Source organism: Tamandua tetradactyla, chromosome 2 (genome assembly GCF_023851605.1).
Source record: "Tamandua tetradactyla isolate mTamTet1 chromosome 2, mTamTet1.pri, whole genome shotgun sequence".
NCBI classification, from domain to species: domain Eukaryota; kingdom Metazoa; phylum Chordata; class Mammalia; order Pilosa; family Myrmecophagidae; genus Tamandua; species Tamandua tetradactyla.
The window spans coordinates 122,390,143-122,402,992 of NC_135328.1; the positions used below are offsets into that span (position 1 = coordinate 122,390,143).

A 12,850-nucleotide genomic window follows, 5' to 3' on the forward strand; every position below is an offset into this window, starting at 1 on the left:
AGAAAAAGTTTTGGCTTGACCCATCTGGTTTGACCACAAGACGATGGCTTTTATAGTTAGTCTGACTGCTCCCAAAGATGGGGCTGAACCACTAACATCTATTTTGCACAGACTCCTACTGGCCTTGGGTCTCACTTGACAGTGTAAGGGAAAGAGCACAAGCCTTCTCAGGGGAGAGGGAATGAGAGGAAGAAATTCAGAAGGAGGTCAAAGTTCAGAGGTCAGGACTCCTTACACTCATGGGGGTGTTTGGGCAAGTATGTGCATGCATAATGTGTGTTAAAAGCCCAATTTGAATGCTACTTATGTCCTGAGCAGTGGAAGACTAATTCATAAATTCAGGCATCCTCCCTTACTCACATTTTGAAAATTCCACTTTAATTGCATGTACCTTATGATTACAGGCCATTAGAGGCCATTAGTAACTCTGAGATTTCAATCATGAAATGCAAACTCTGTTGTGAATTGCAAACCAAGTTTCACATATTAATTGTGTCTAATTAAGGAGGAAGGTTTTAGCCAGTTAGCTTTGGGAATTTAGGTGCAATCAGAAGGATAACTCCGAGATTTGCTAGTTGCTTCCCCCTTTGCAGCTGTTCGCCTGTAGTGCAAGCCTATACTTTGTACGCACACAATTGTGCATATATATATATGTGGGTAACAGAGTCTCAGAAGCATTTTTTGTCACAATAATTGTATGGACAGCAAGAACCGATAACCTTTGAAATAAAAATACATAACAAAAGATGACATTAAGAGAGAATGATAAGAACCTCAGACTGGTCTCTAGGGATCCAGGTTCTAACCTTGACTTGAGTGCTGAGTGCATTGGGAAATGCTGGACAAGTTCCATCATTTCTCCAGATGGAACTCTTGGATACATGATGGCAAAGTCACAGCTTCCACCACCCATAATTCATGACAAACTTCCATGACTCAGAATAATCTCCCATGATTCTCCCATGATTCCTTGTGAGGTGGGTGCTGTGTGGGGAAGGACAGAGGGTGAAGTCTGCTCTGGATACTTGGGCACAGTCACAGTGTATTATAGGCCGACAACTGCTCCTGCAGCCAATGGATGTTTTTCTGTTTATTTTTTTATTTTTAATTTTTTCCCGCTGTCATCTTTAATTGATATGTTCAGTGATGGTGGTCTGAATGGTTTTTAAAAAATTTTTTACTGTGGTAACATATAAATAAAATGCAAAATTTCTGCCTTTCACAATTTTTAAGTATCCAATTCAGTGGTATTAATTACGTTCACTTTGTTGTGCCAACATCACCACCATCCCTTTACTAAATTGTTTTCATGACCCACACTAGAAACTCTGTACTCATTATGCAAGATAGTCTGGCCCTGGGTTAGTTTGTAAGGTGCCAGAACACACTATACCGGAAATGGAACGGTTTTTAAAAAGGGGAATTTATTAAGTTGCAAGTTTATAGTTCTAAGACCATGGAAATGTCCAAATTAATGCAAGGCTATAAAAATGTCCACTCTAAAGGATCCACGGAAAGAAACATTGGTTCAAGAAGGCCGATGAAGTTCAGGTTTTCTCTCTCAGCTGGAAAGGCACATGGCGACATCTGCTAGCTTTCTCTCTAGGCTTGTTCAACGCCTTCTCTGGAGGCATTTTCTTTCTTCATTTCCAATAGTCTTTGGCTGTGTGGGCTCTGTTGTCTCTGAGGCTTCTGTCCTTTCTGACTCTCTCCAAAATGTTTCCTGCTTTAAAGGATTCCAGTAAACTAATCAAGATCCACATGGAATGGGTGGAGTCACATCTCTACCTAATCAAAAGGTCACACCCACAATTGAGTGCGTCACATCTCCATGGATATAATCTAATCAAAAGTTTCATACTATAGTATTGAAACAGGATTAAAAGAAATGGCTGCTCCCACAAAATTAGATCAGGATTAAAACGTGGCTTTTCTGGGGCACATAATAGATTGAAACCACTGCAGGCCCCTAGTAACCTCTAGTTGACCTTCTGTCCCTATGACTTTGCTTATTTTAGATGTTTCATTTAAGGCAAATCATACAGTAGCTGGCCTTTTGGGTCTGGCTTATTTCGCTCAGCCTAATGTTTTCACATTTTAGAAACTTTCATGGATTTTTTTGAAGGAGAGGGTCTTTGACCACCTCTTGGGATTCTGTTGCACTCTATCTTGTTTTCATATCTCTCCCTTCTTTTTAATGGTCTTACCCTAGTTTCGGTGGTTCTTTGCTCTTTTCTACAACATGGGTCCCACTTTCAGGATTCCTTACCTAGTCTCCTCCGATGAACGACAGATGACTGTTCTCTCAATTCACAGTAGACTCCTGCTTTTCCTGCCTCATCTTGCTTCTCTTCTTGCTGCAGTAGAGGCTCTTGACCTGAGTCCACCTACTGCTGCTGACTGAAACTTGTAATTACAAAGATTATTCTTTTGGCAACTTCACTTGGACTTAAAGCTGGCATCCTAGTTATTATATAATAACTCACCAGTTAGAACTTGCTCATCCAATTTCTCCTCCATCAACATGAATTTTTTATTTATGAAAATAAAACCAGTTATTATCCCTCCCACCCTTCTCCTTTCCATGAGAATCTAAGCTGTTGACCATTGTGATGGACGGAGGTATTTCCTGTGCTTGACTTTATTAGAATTTATTTGTTTGCCTTGCTGGTAGCTTACACCACACTCCCATGCCCTCAGTCTCAAGTTCTGTGGATAGGAGGCAGATGAATTAAGATAAACTCTCTAGGAAAAGGAAATGGAAAAGGAGCTCAATTGGTTATGCTAAACACTTGGCCGTGGTTGCCTCTTCTGGGTAATGCTCTCTGGAGTCAGTCTCATTTCCAGGTCAAACAGCACTTCTACAAGTCTGCTTCCCTTCAGAGCATTCCCTTTGCCCCAAGAAAAGGAATTCCTATAGGGTAGACATGAATCAGTGACCATAATTCCCTGCCATGTAGGAACTGCATACTTCAGTGCCCCAAGTTGAATTTGGGTCCTCTCTATCTATAACTTACTCCTTTTTGTAACAGAGAGTGCTGGGTCCCTCTGTCTTCTTGAGGTGCACCATGCTCCTAGCAGGCCAGAAGATCCCCTCAAGAAGCTTCTAATAGCCACTGCTATGATTTTCCTGGCAGGGAACTTGTGCAGAAAACAGTGTCCAACATGCTTCTCCATCACGACAATGTGAATGATCAAACAGATTCGTGTTTGAGGCATGTTCTCCTTATATGCAGCCTTCATTAAAAGTAATTAAAACTTGGCAAATATGCTTTTTGGATGATTAATACACCATCTCCACTCTTACATTGGGAGGTCAGTTACCAGTTACCAAAAATGAAACACCTGCCTTTACATCAACGTTGCTGCCTTAAGTTTAGCAGCATATGGCATTCCTGAAGCTGTTAAATATGTCCATTGTGCCAAAAAAAATGTGGCCTTATGTTTACTTAGGTTCTGAATAAATATGGCGGATTTGGGGGACACAAATCTGATTAAAAATTTCTCCCTAGGCCAACATGATTAAAAGCCAAATTAGCTTACTTAGGTATATGTAATTTATAAAGAACATAAAATTGGATGTTAGTGAACGGTCATTTTGGCACTAGAAAGCATGTCTGAAAGAAAACCTCTCCTAATTGAATTCCAATTAATGCAATTAATATTTTCCACACTCAGTTGCAGGGAGTGCCTATTCCCCATGACTTTTGAATGAACTGAGTGGGCATTATGTATGAACTGCACCCCTGAAGGGCTTGGGAATGGATTGCCGATTATGCCAGGAAGTGGAAAGATGAGGTTATAAGACATAAAACCCTGCTTAACACTTTATTTTTTTCCCAGGAATTACCCACACATTTCATTCCTTGGTCAGAGTTTACCATATTACCTTAAATACCTGCAAAGAGGGACTTGACAAATACAAAACCTTTCGGTACCAACCTTCATGTCTCTGAGTGCCCATGTCTCCTTAGAAATGGGGACGCTCAGAAGCTGAGTTGGGGATTGAACCAGAAAAGGCAGAGCAGTTTAGTTGGCCTTAATTGTCGTCACCTGTGGTCTGCGGCTCGTCGCAAACAACATTGCTTTGGACTTTCAGATGAAGTCTGTGAGGTCATAGACTCGTCTTTAATTTATAGATGACTTGTCCAAGTCATAACAGTGAACAAGATGACGGGAAGCTCCCTCAGTGGAAAGAAGAGAAGCAAGGAGTGGCCTGCCTGGATCTCCACCCAAGCCCTCTAATGGAGGTCCTTCTCACAGCTGTGGCAGGGGACGAGAGAAGGAACTCCTTTTTGGACTTGCAGACACAAAGGCAGTTCATGGGTTTCAACTCTTTCCCACAGACGAACATGTGTTTTTGTGGAAAGACCACACAGAGGAGTTGGGATCTCTGTGTTTCCAGATCTGGCCTGAATTGGCCGTGTAGCCTGAGTCAAATTACAGAATCATGGCCACACTCGGCTGGAAGGAATTTAGGGATCGCCTGTGCCAGTGCATCAGAAGCACCAGGAGAGCTTGTTAAAGCCCAGCTTCCTGGGCCTCGCTCCCAGAGATTCTGATTTACTAGGTTTGGGGTGGTGCTAGACAGGCTGCAGTTCCAGCAAGTTCTCAGGTGGTGCTGATGCTGCCGATTGAGACCACACACGTAGCTTCGGCCTCTGATACCTTGTCAGCAGGTGGATCTGCAAACTTCTGCTTAAGGACCAGATGGTAAATATTTCAGGATCTGTAGGTCATGCAATCTGTGTGGCAGTGACTCACTCTGAAGTAGGGAAGCAGCCACAGAGTAAATGGATGTACATGGGTGGGCCCGCTGACTTCTGATAAAACTTTATTTACAAAAATAGGAGGAAGTCCACAGACTGTATGAAGTTTGCTGGCTCCTCTAAGACTGAGCACATTGTTTATAGCAATTTAGGTCTTGAATTCTTCATCACCACTCCTCACTTACAGCTGTAAAATAGGGATGATAATCCTGGTCTTGCTTATCTCCCTGGCCATGATAAAGACATGGTATAAGCATATCTTTAAACACTCAAAAGAAAATATTCTGAATCAGGTTCAATCAGTCCCATGTTATTAGCTACTCTGTTGTGAAGCATGACACCCTTATTTATTTAATAACCACTAAAATTTCGGCTTTTTAAGTGTTCCCTCTATTTATGAGGCATCACATCAAAACAGGAATGTTAAGAGATGAGAGAAGAGGGAATTTGGAAAGGTAATTTAGGAACTTCCTTGGTGTCAAAAATATTAAAAAATCAGGACTCTTCTTCTTTCAACAATGCTTCCACAAAGTAGAATTTAAAAATGAACATTGAACATTAGCAAGACTAAACAGCAAAGTTCGTGATGGCCTGAAACACTAACTGCCCTCATAAAGAATTCGAATTTAAAAACACAAAAACATAACCAACAAGTTATATTATTTTTATTCATGTTAGAATTTCTATCAGTGTTTGAACATTAATATTTAGAGAGTTTGTACATTTTCGCCTTCCAAGGTTTAAAATGAGAACCGCATAAGGTCCCAAAGGGCAACTAATACACATTTCACAATCGCAGGAGTATCCACCGGCTCTCACTCTCTTAACACTGTTAAACATTTCCTTTTCCTTGCCGTAATTCACAATGAAGTGTGCCCCACTCATGTCTCAGCAAAGTTCCAGACATTATGGATTCATCACATATAAATTCTTTAAAAATATACTTCTGTCGAAAGACTTGATGACTACTATGTACACTACAAAAATAAATTTTCATATAAATAAATTATATGGCATACTTTTATCTTTGTAAATGAAATGACACATACCCATTTCCACCAAACTCGGCAGACAATGGGACCCAGTTTGAATATTTATCTCCTTTAAACTCCTTACACTAAAACCTACCATGAGTCCTTAATGTAAATGTTATATACTCTGAACTATTTAACATTAGTAAGCACTCTATACAAATAAAAATCTGTTCAAAAGTAAAACATAGCTGTAATAGTGTTTCCAATAGAAATAAAATCCCTGCATTTTTTTGTTATAAACTGGCATGACAAATACTGTAAGAAAACATTCTTATGATACAAAATTATAAATTATCAGCCAAGATTTAAAAAAAAAATTTTTTTAAACATCCAAATGAACAAACAAGACAGACAAAATTAAAAAAAAAAAAAAAAAAAAAACTCCAAAGAGAAATTCTAGTTGCCTGCCAGCCCCGAGTTCTCCCTTTGCCAATGTGACGAGGGGGGGGAAAGTTTCCACGCTGTGCAGAAAGCAGAGGACTGGGCAGGTTCACACGCGCCTGTGCAAGCTGGGCTCAGGAAAGGGGCAAGGATATACCCAGGGCCAGAGAGCAGCAGACCTCAGAATTTCGCATCACTGCTCTCCTCAATGCAGGAAGTAAGTTTTTTGATCAGAGGTGGGTACTAGGTAGACAGTGGCTGACGACGAGGCACCAAAACAGCAGCAGTGAGAGCAGCCGTGTTACCACACTGTGGTGGCCGTTTTTAGGGACTGAGGTCACTACACCACCAGTACGCCTGAGGGCATGCTGTCTTTCTATTAAGATTTTCTAGGTAAAACAGGAGGAATTCATGGGAGCTGGCATTTGTGCATTCCTAACAGTAGCTTAGGACTCAGCCATGTGGGAAACTGAGCCTTTCCTTTGAGTTCTCAAGTGTCTGTAAACAAGGGGTCAGCCCTGATTTTGAAGGGGAGGTGGGGACTGAGCAAGAGAACAGAATTGACACAGAAGCAAATCTTTTAAAATGACACCTGGTTGAGAGATCTGCTGCCATACACATTTTTCTGGTGTATGCAATGAGCATCCTCCTGCTCTTCAGTAAATGTCACAATGAATGCACACTAGTCATGGCAAAGGGAGAGAGACGAGGTTTCCCACCTCTTTAGGAAATCTGCACCCACACTGTTGATGTGAACAAACCGAGAGGGATCCTCCGGAAGCTCACATCCTGTGAAACTTCTGGCTCTGCCTCAGCAGACTGGATGCTATTTATTTGGAAAGACCATGCAAACAGGTTCAGAAAGCCGCAAAACAACTGGTCAATTTAGGAAGAGAGGGTGTTTAAAGGTAGGGAGTCAAAACATCACCTAGGGGATTATAGTGGGCCTGGAATCAACAGAATGGGGTTTTCTACCTGTAGTTGGGGCCCTGGTCTCCAAGAGATCGCCCATCTGCTCTTAATGTTTGAATGTGTGTGTGTTGGGCGTGACATGGGTACAATGAAGGCTGCAGACTATTTTAGGCACAGCATCCAACTCTTCAGTATCAGTGAAGATGAATGGATGTTAGCTCTATACCCTGAGGTTCCAAGGCCAACCACAACGATCCATGTGAAGAACTTCTCTCCACTGAAGCACAAGGTGGGATATCTGGAGGGTGGCCAATCACTGTGTGATATGCCATGGACCAGACGTGTTCCCTGGGCCATTTCCAAAGTTTAAGGCTGGATGTGTAGGGCCAGCCCTCCACCAGCACTAGGCAATTAAGGTACCCTGACACTCCAGCCTGATTAGGTCAGAGCCCACGAAGATTACAGACAGCGAAAAGAAACAAAAAAGAAAGGAAAAAACAAAAAACAAAGAATCCCCAAATCACAGTACAGTACACTGGGAAATCACGCACATGGTCACACACACAGCCAAACAAAAGGACCATATACACCTAGAAAAGCCACCAAGATTAGCGTGCTTTCTTCATATCTGCTCGTTAAACAACAACAAAAAAAATTATCACGCATAGCGTGTTTGAAAGTTAACGGTAACATTTCATACTACCACAGGGTTGTGATATGCAAATTTAAAATATTTTAAACAGAAACCTTTACAAAATAATCCTATTACATAAGCAATATTTGCATAGAATTATACAGGTAAATTATACAATATTTAAGCAGCAGCCACATATGCTGAAATTTAAGACTAAGTTAAGCTTGGTTGTGGCACAGAGATCAATGTACAAACAGGGAGGGGCCCCACTGCAGCCTCCCCACTCTGGGACAGGAGCCAGAAACCGCAGACCATACTACTTTACATCGGTCCTTCCTATATTACATATGTGTACACCTCTTAAATATTTATAGAAATATTTCACAAAATAATACAATCGGTTACAGTAACAATGAACTGCTCTCCTGGCGCAGCACACCTCCATAACTCCAAGCAGTTCTCTTCAAGCAGTTCTGGAAAGAGGTGGGTGGGGGACGGGGTATGGGGGAGTGGGGTTTCCAATCTTTGGCCTCTTTGCTTCAGATTTTACTCACCCTTTAAAAAAAAAAGAAAGGAAGGAAGTCAAAATGGGTACAAGGAGTATAAGTCCATATTTAAAAAGTACAAAACCAGGCAAAACTAATCTATGTCTATCAGAAACCAGGTTCGTGATTTCCTGGGGGGAGGGGCGCTGGATGGGGGCTGGTCTCCATATTTCTTCCTTTGGGGGCTGCCAACATCGCGGGCTCGCTTTATGACCGTTCACCAAGCTGCCCATTTATGATCACATTATGTAATTACTTTAAAATTGGTAAAAGGTCTGTGCGTTTATCTCCTTTACTATGTCACGTTGGCCCTCAGCAGTTTAACATGGGGAGAAAAGAGACCCAACTTAGAACTCAATTGGTGCCCCAAGGGTGAACACAGATTAGCGTCCTAATCTGAAGAAGGCAGCCTGAGAAAGCCCAAGGAACTCTTCTGGGGGGCCCTCAGGGCCCCCCCTGAATGAGCCCTCCAGGGCCCTCCAGGGCCCTCGGCTGCTCCTGCACTGCAGGACAGCAAAAGCCCAGGCGGGCGTGCGCACCTCAGTTGGAGCTGTTTCCCCGGGGCCTCTCCTCGCACTCCACGTCTTGCAGCTCTATGACTTCCACTTTCGAATCCCTCCTCTCGCACCAGACATTAAAAGGCACGTGGGGGTCCTGAAAGAGCCCGTGGTCCGCCTCGGGGTAGTCCTCGTAGGCCGGGCAGGCCCCCCCTCGGGGGTTCCGCGGCGGCCCGGGCGGGGGGTGCACTGCCACGGTCACCGAGGCGGACGCAGTCACAGTGGTGATGGGTTGGCAGTACCCAGGCACGGGGCCGCCCATGGCAGTGAACGCTGGGTGCCGAGGGTTGTGGCAGCGAGCCCCTCGGGGGCCCACGCGGTCCCGATTGCTAGGTCCAGAATGCCCTTCAGTAGAAATTTCAAAAGCGTCCCTGCGCGGTCTGTAGGGGGGCGGCCGCAGCCCTTCCCTGGGGGGCTCCCGGCGGGGCTGCTGGCCAGGCCGCCCTGGTGGCGGGGGCCCTGAGTCCAGGTGGGGCGGCTGTCGAGGGTGGGAGGGGGGATGGTGTCTCGATTCGGGGTGGACCACCTGCAGAGGGTGAAGGCAGGTTAGCACAGGCACAGGTGCTCACCCGAGGCTGGGTGTCGCCCCCCCACCCTTCCTGCCCCTCCCTCCCTGGATCCTCTCCCGCCCTGCCACCCACATGCAGTCACCCCCCCCCCCCCCCCCCCCCCCCGGTGAAGGAAAGGCAACCCTGGGCTGGGAGAGGGGCTGGGGTGGAGGGGAGACCTTCAACCCACAAAAGAAAAACCGGTTCTTTTAAGAACCTTGGGGATGTGGCAGAGGAGGCCTTTATTTGGATCCTATTCCTGGGCTTTCTCAAACACAGCTGGCTGGATGCATGTGGCTGCCGCTCATAAACGCAGGGCTGTGGTGGCCGGGCCTCCCAGCTGCCGACCTCCCACAATCTGCCCTCCCTGAGTCCCCCCAGTCTGATCAGATCTGGCTGCTCCTGAAACCTGTTGAACCCTGGCTCTCCCGGATACAGGGCGGGAGAAGGACCACCAAAACCTCTGCTGTCCGGAATGGTAGCCATGCCAAACAGGTGGCTAATTCAATTAAAATGAAAGTGAAAACTTGAGTTCCTAAGACACACGCTAGCCAGGTTTCCAGGGCTCCACGGCCGGCACAGAGAGAGAACATTTCCACGGCGCAGAAAGTTCTATCGGGCAGTGCTGCTCCGTGCGATTGTTAGGAGTCTGGTTTCTGGATCCCTAGACAAAGCATGGAGCCGCACAGTGGCCACATCAATCAAAAGGACCGTGACCAACTTCAAAGTCGTTCGGCTTGTACCTATTTTTAGGCCCCCGCTGAACAAAACCAGATTCACACTGCAGCTCAGCAGGCACCACCGTGGGGGGTGAGAGGAGGAAAATTTAGGTTATTTGGTTGGCCTCGCTCTCTTTCATGGAAGGGCCACTCTGGCCTGGGACTGGACTACCCATTTCCTGGAAGGACAGCAGGAGGCCCTCGAGCAGGCAACTTGAGCTTCGGAACCTTTCTTGGGTTTTTAGGTCTCTGCTCCTGGCAGGGAATGTTCTGGGAGCACATAGGCGGGCGGGGGTTGCGGTGGGGGAGGATGTTGCTGAATCTCCTGGAGCCTCTGAAAAGGGGCTCCGGGGATGCCTCACGACTTCCCTGGATTATGGAAGGCTGAGAAGTTAGGGGTGGTTCTCGGCTTCTCTGCTATCTCCATCCACCCGGAATATGAGCTTGTGGCCACAGAAGCTGATGGTAAAGTCTTAACCATTAATGATTACTCTAATTTTGTGCCAAAGGCAAATTAAAGATAACAAAAATGGAAGGGGGAAAAATAACTTTTGCTGGCAATAAAAATACCATTACATTAAAAAAATATATATATCATTCTTAAAAGGAAACATGGCTTAAAAAGAAAAAAGAAAAAACAAAAAACAAGGCATGTTTTACTCCTGGCACTTAGGCTCAAACTGTACTTAAAATTAGATACAGGCTAATGTTTTGCAGGGATACTGATTCTGGATCTGCCCTTTTTAAACTTATTTTTAAATACTTTCAAACTTACAAGATAGTTGCAAAACCCAAATAGAGAACTCCACCGTACCCAGTTACGTAGTTCCACCGACTTTTAACATTTTGCCCCATTTGCCATATTCATCCAGCCATCCCTCCCCCTCTACTTCCCCGGCCTTTTTAAATCCTTATTAGATCAAATCATAAGAAACTGCCAATATTTGACTCTTTTTCAAGTATAAAAATGTCAATTTCACATGCTTCAACTGAACCTATGCTTTGTTTTTGTATCCTGTGTATCTATGATCTGTGGTTTAGGGCAGGTAGGACAGGGATGCCATGACACCCTGTGACCCCTGGGCCCCCTGTCCTGGGTGGCAATGGGCCCCCAACTGCCCCCACAGTGACTTACAGTGGAGCGGGCAAAAACGGGGTTTTCCGTAGCTTCCACGATCACTTGGTGGGCAGGGCCCCCGGCAGCCTGCTGCGCCTCGTAGTGCCGCAGCTCCTCGCTGAGGCCCGACACGGTTGTCTGAGAACTGTACTCCGAGTCAGAGGAGTCGGACCCATGGTTCGTGTGACTGGGGGGCACAGCAAACCTGACCACGCTGGGGGGCGGCTCAGGGGAGGGAGTGGGCAGCCGGTTTAGCCCGTTGGCCGGAGACACCTATTTAAGGGCATCACAGATTATAAACCTTATCATCCGCCTACCTGGTTTCAACCAAAGTTGAAAACCCAGTAGTATTCAGGGGTCACTGGCTCCCTCTGGGGCCCCTTCCACTACTCTGTTCGCCTTCCCCCTTGGCCACCTCAAGGCCAGAGTGAAATTTCTGCCCTTTGCTTTTAGAAGATGAAAAGGCAGAATCTGCATTTTTCACTCTAATTCAGGCCCAGGTATTCATCCTGAATGGAGAGTGCTTTATTTTAGAGGCCTATGAGAGTGGGGCTGCCCGTTGGCTGGTTTTCACAAGTGACAAAACCAAACCAGCACTGCATCCTCCAAAACTATCACATTGGTGAGAAAAAAGTCATGGTTAATGAGATGTTTACTGAAAAGGTAAACGGTCAGCAAATGTGGATATACCTAAATATCTAAATTAAGAGTGACACCAGGAAAAATAACTTTCAGGTGGCCTGTGCATTGTCCATTGCGCCCGGCGTAATTACTGACCTCGGGGTATGGTCCAAAGAAGGACAAAAGGACTGGAAGCAAAACCAATCCATTCAGGACACCCAGGATTGTTAGGATCGCCAGAACAGCAAAGAAATACCTTGAAGATAAAAGGGAAATGGGAAAGTTTACAATGGCAAAAGTCAATTCATGTGCCCAAATATTTCAGCATGTCAAAATCCCAAAATTAAGAAAAACGACAGCACTGACAAGGCTGTTACAAAACCAGTTAGAAAACAAATTAGAATGAGTTCTCATTCAGCCTAAGATTTTTTTTTTTTTTTACTTTATGACTACATTCCACGTGACTCCAAGTGTTAGTTCACGAAGGTAAGAAAAAAAAATGTAGCTTGTTAAATATGCTGAAACCTCATGGCATATGATGTTATTTATGAGTGTGTTCTACAAACACAAAAATATGGAATGCAAACTGAATGGCTGAGCAGAATGAAAGAACAAATACAATGCTGAGGGGCCCTGTTCGCTGGGGGGTGGGTACCCAGCAGAAGCAAACACATGAAGTGAAGGGTGTAGAATTTAAACAATTTAGCCCAGGAGGAAAAGAAGCCCACTTCTGCAAGCAGCTAATCCACTGTGAAATGCGTCTGCATCTCAGGGCAGAATTGCTAATTAATCTCTAGCGTATCAGGTAAGGGTTTCCTTTGGCTTTCATTAATCACAACTTTCTGCCGAGAATTCTGTGAGTTCCAGTTTTACCAAACAGCTCCCACTGCAACGTTTTTCAGAACACAGGAACCAGCTTTCTGCAAAGAAAATGCTGCCCATTCCGTGGGAGCTGGAGCATTGTGCAGGGTGAGGGCGCTCCACAATGGCTGGGCTGCTCTGCGGGCTAATCT

The 12,850-nt window shown here is 44.9% G+C and overlaps 1 protein-coding gene across 4 annotated transcripts in view; it reads right to left on the reverse strand.

The window, feature by feature from the left end:
* Positions 1-5,412: 5,412 nt before the first annotated feature.
* The window catches only part of PTCH1 (patched 1), a 68,323-nt gene continuing 60,885 nt past the window's right edge, over positions 5,413-12,850 (reverse strand). For all 4 annotated transcript variants that reach the window (XM_077148707.1, XM_077148706.1, XM_077148710.1 and 1 more), the window contains 4 exons: positions 11,994-12,093; positions 11,235-11,489; positions 8,815-9,358; positions 5,413-8,285 (listed from right to left, as the gene is read on the reverse strand). In XM_077148707.1, coding sequence (XP_077004822.1) covers positions 8,816-9,358; positions 11,235-11,489; positions 11,994-12,093 — 898 coding nt within the window. In that variant the 3' untranslated portion in view covers positions 5,413-8,285; position 8,815. The remainder of the gene's footprint in view (positions 8,286-8,814; positions 9,359-11,234; positions 11,490-11,993; positions 12,094-12,850) is intronic.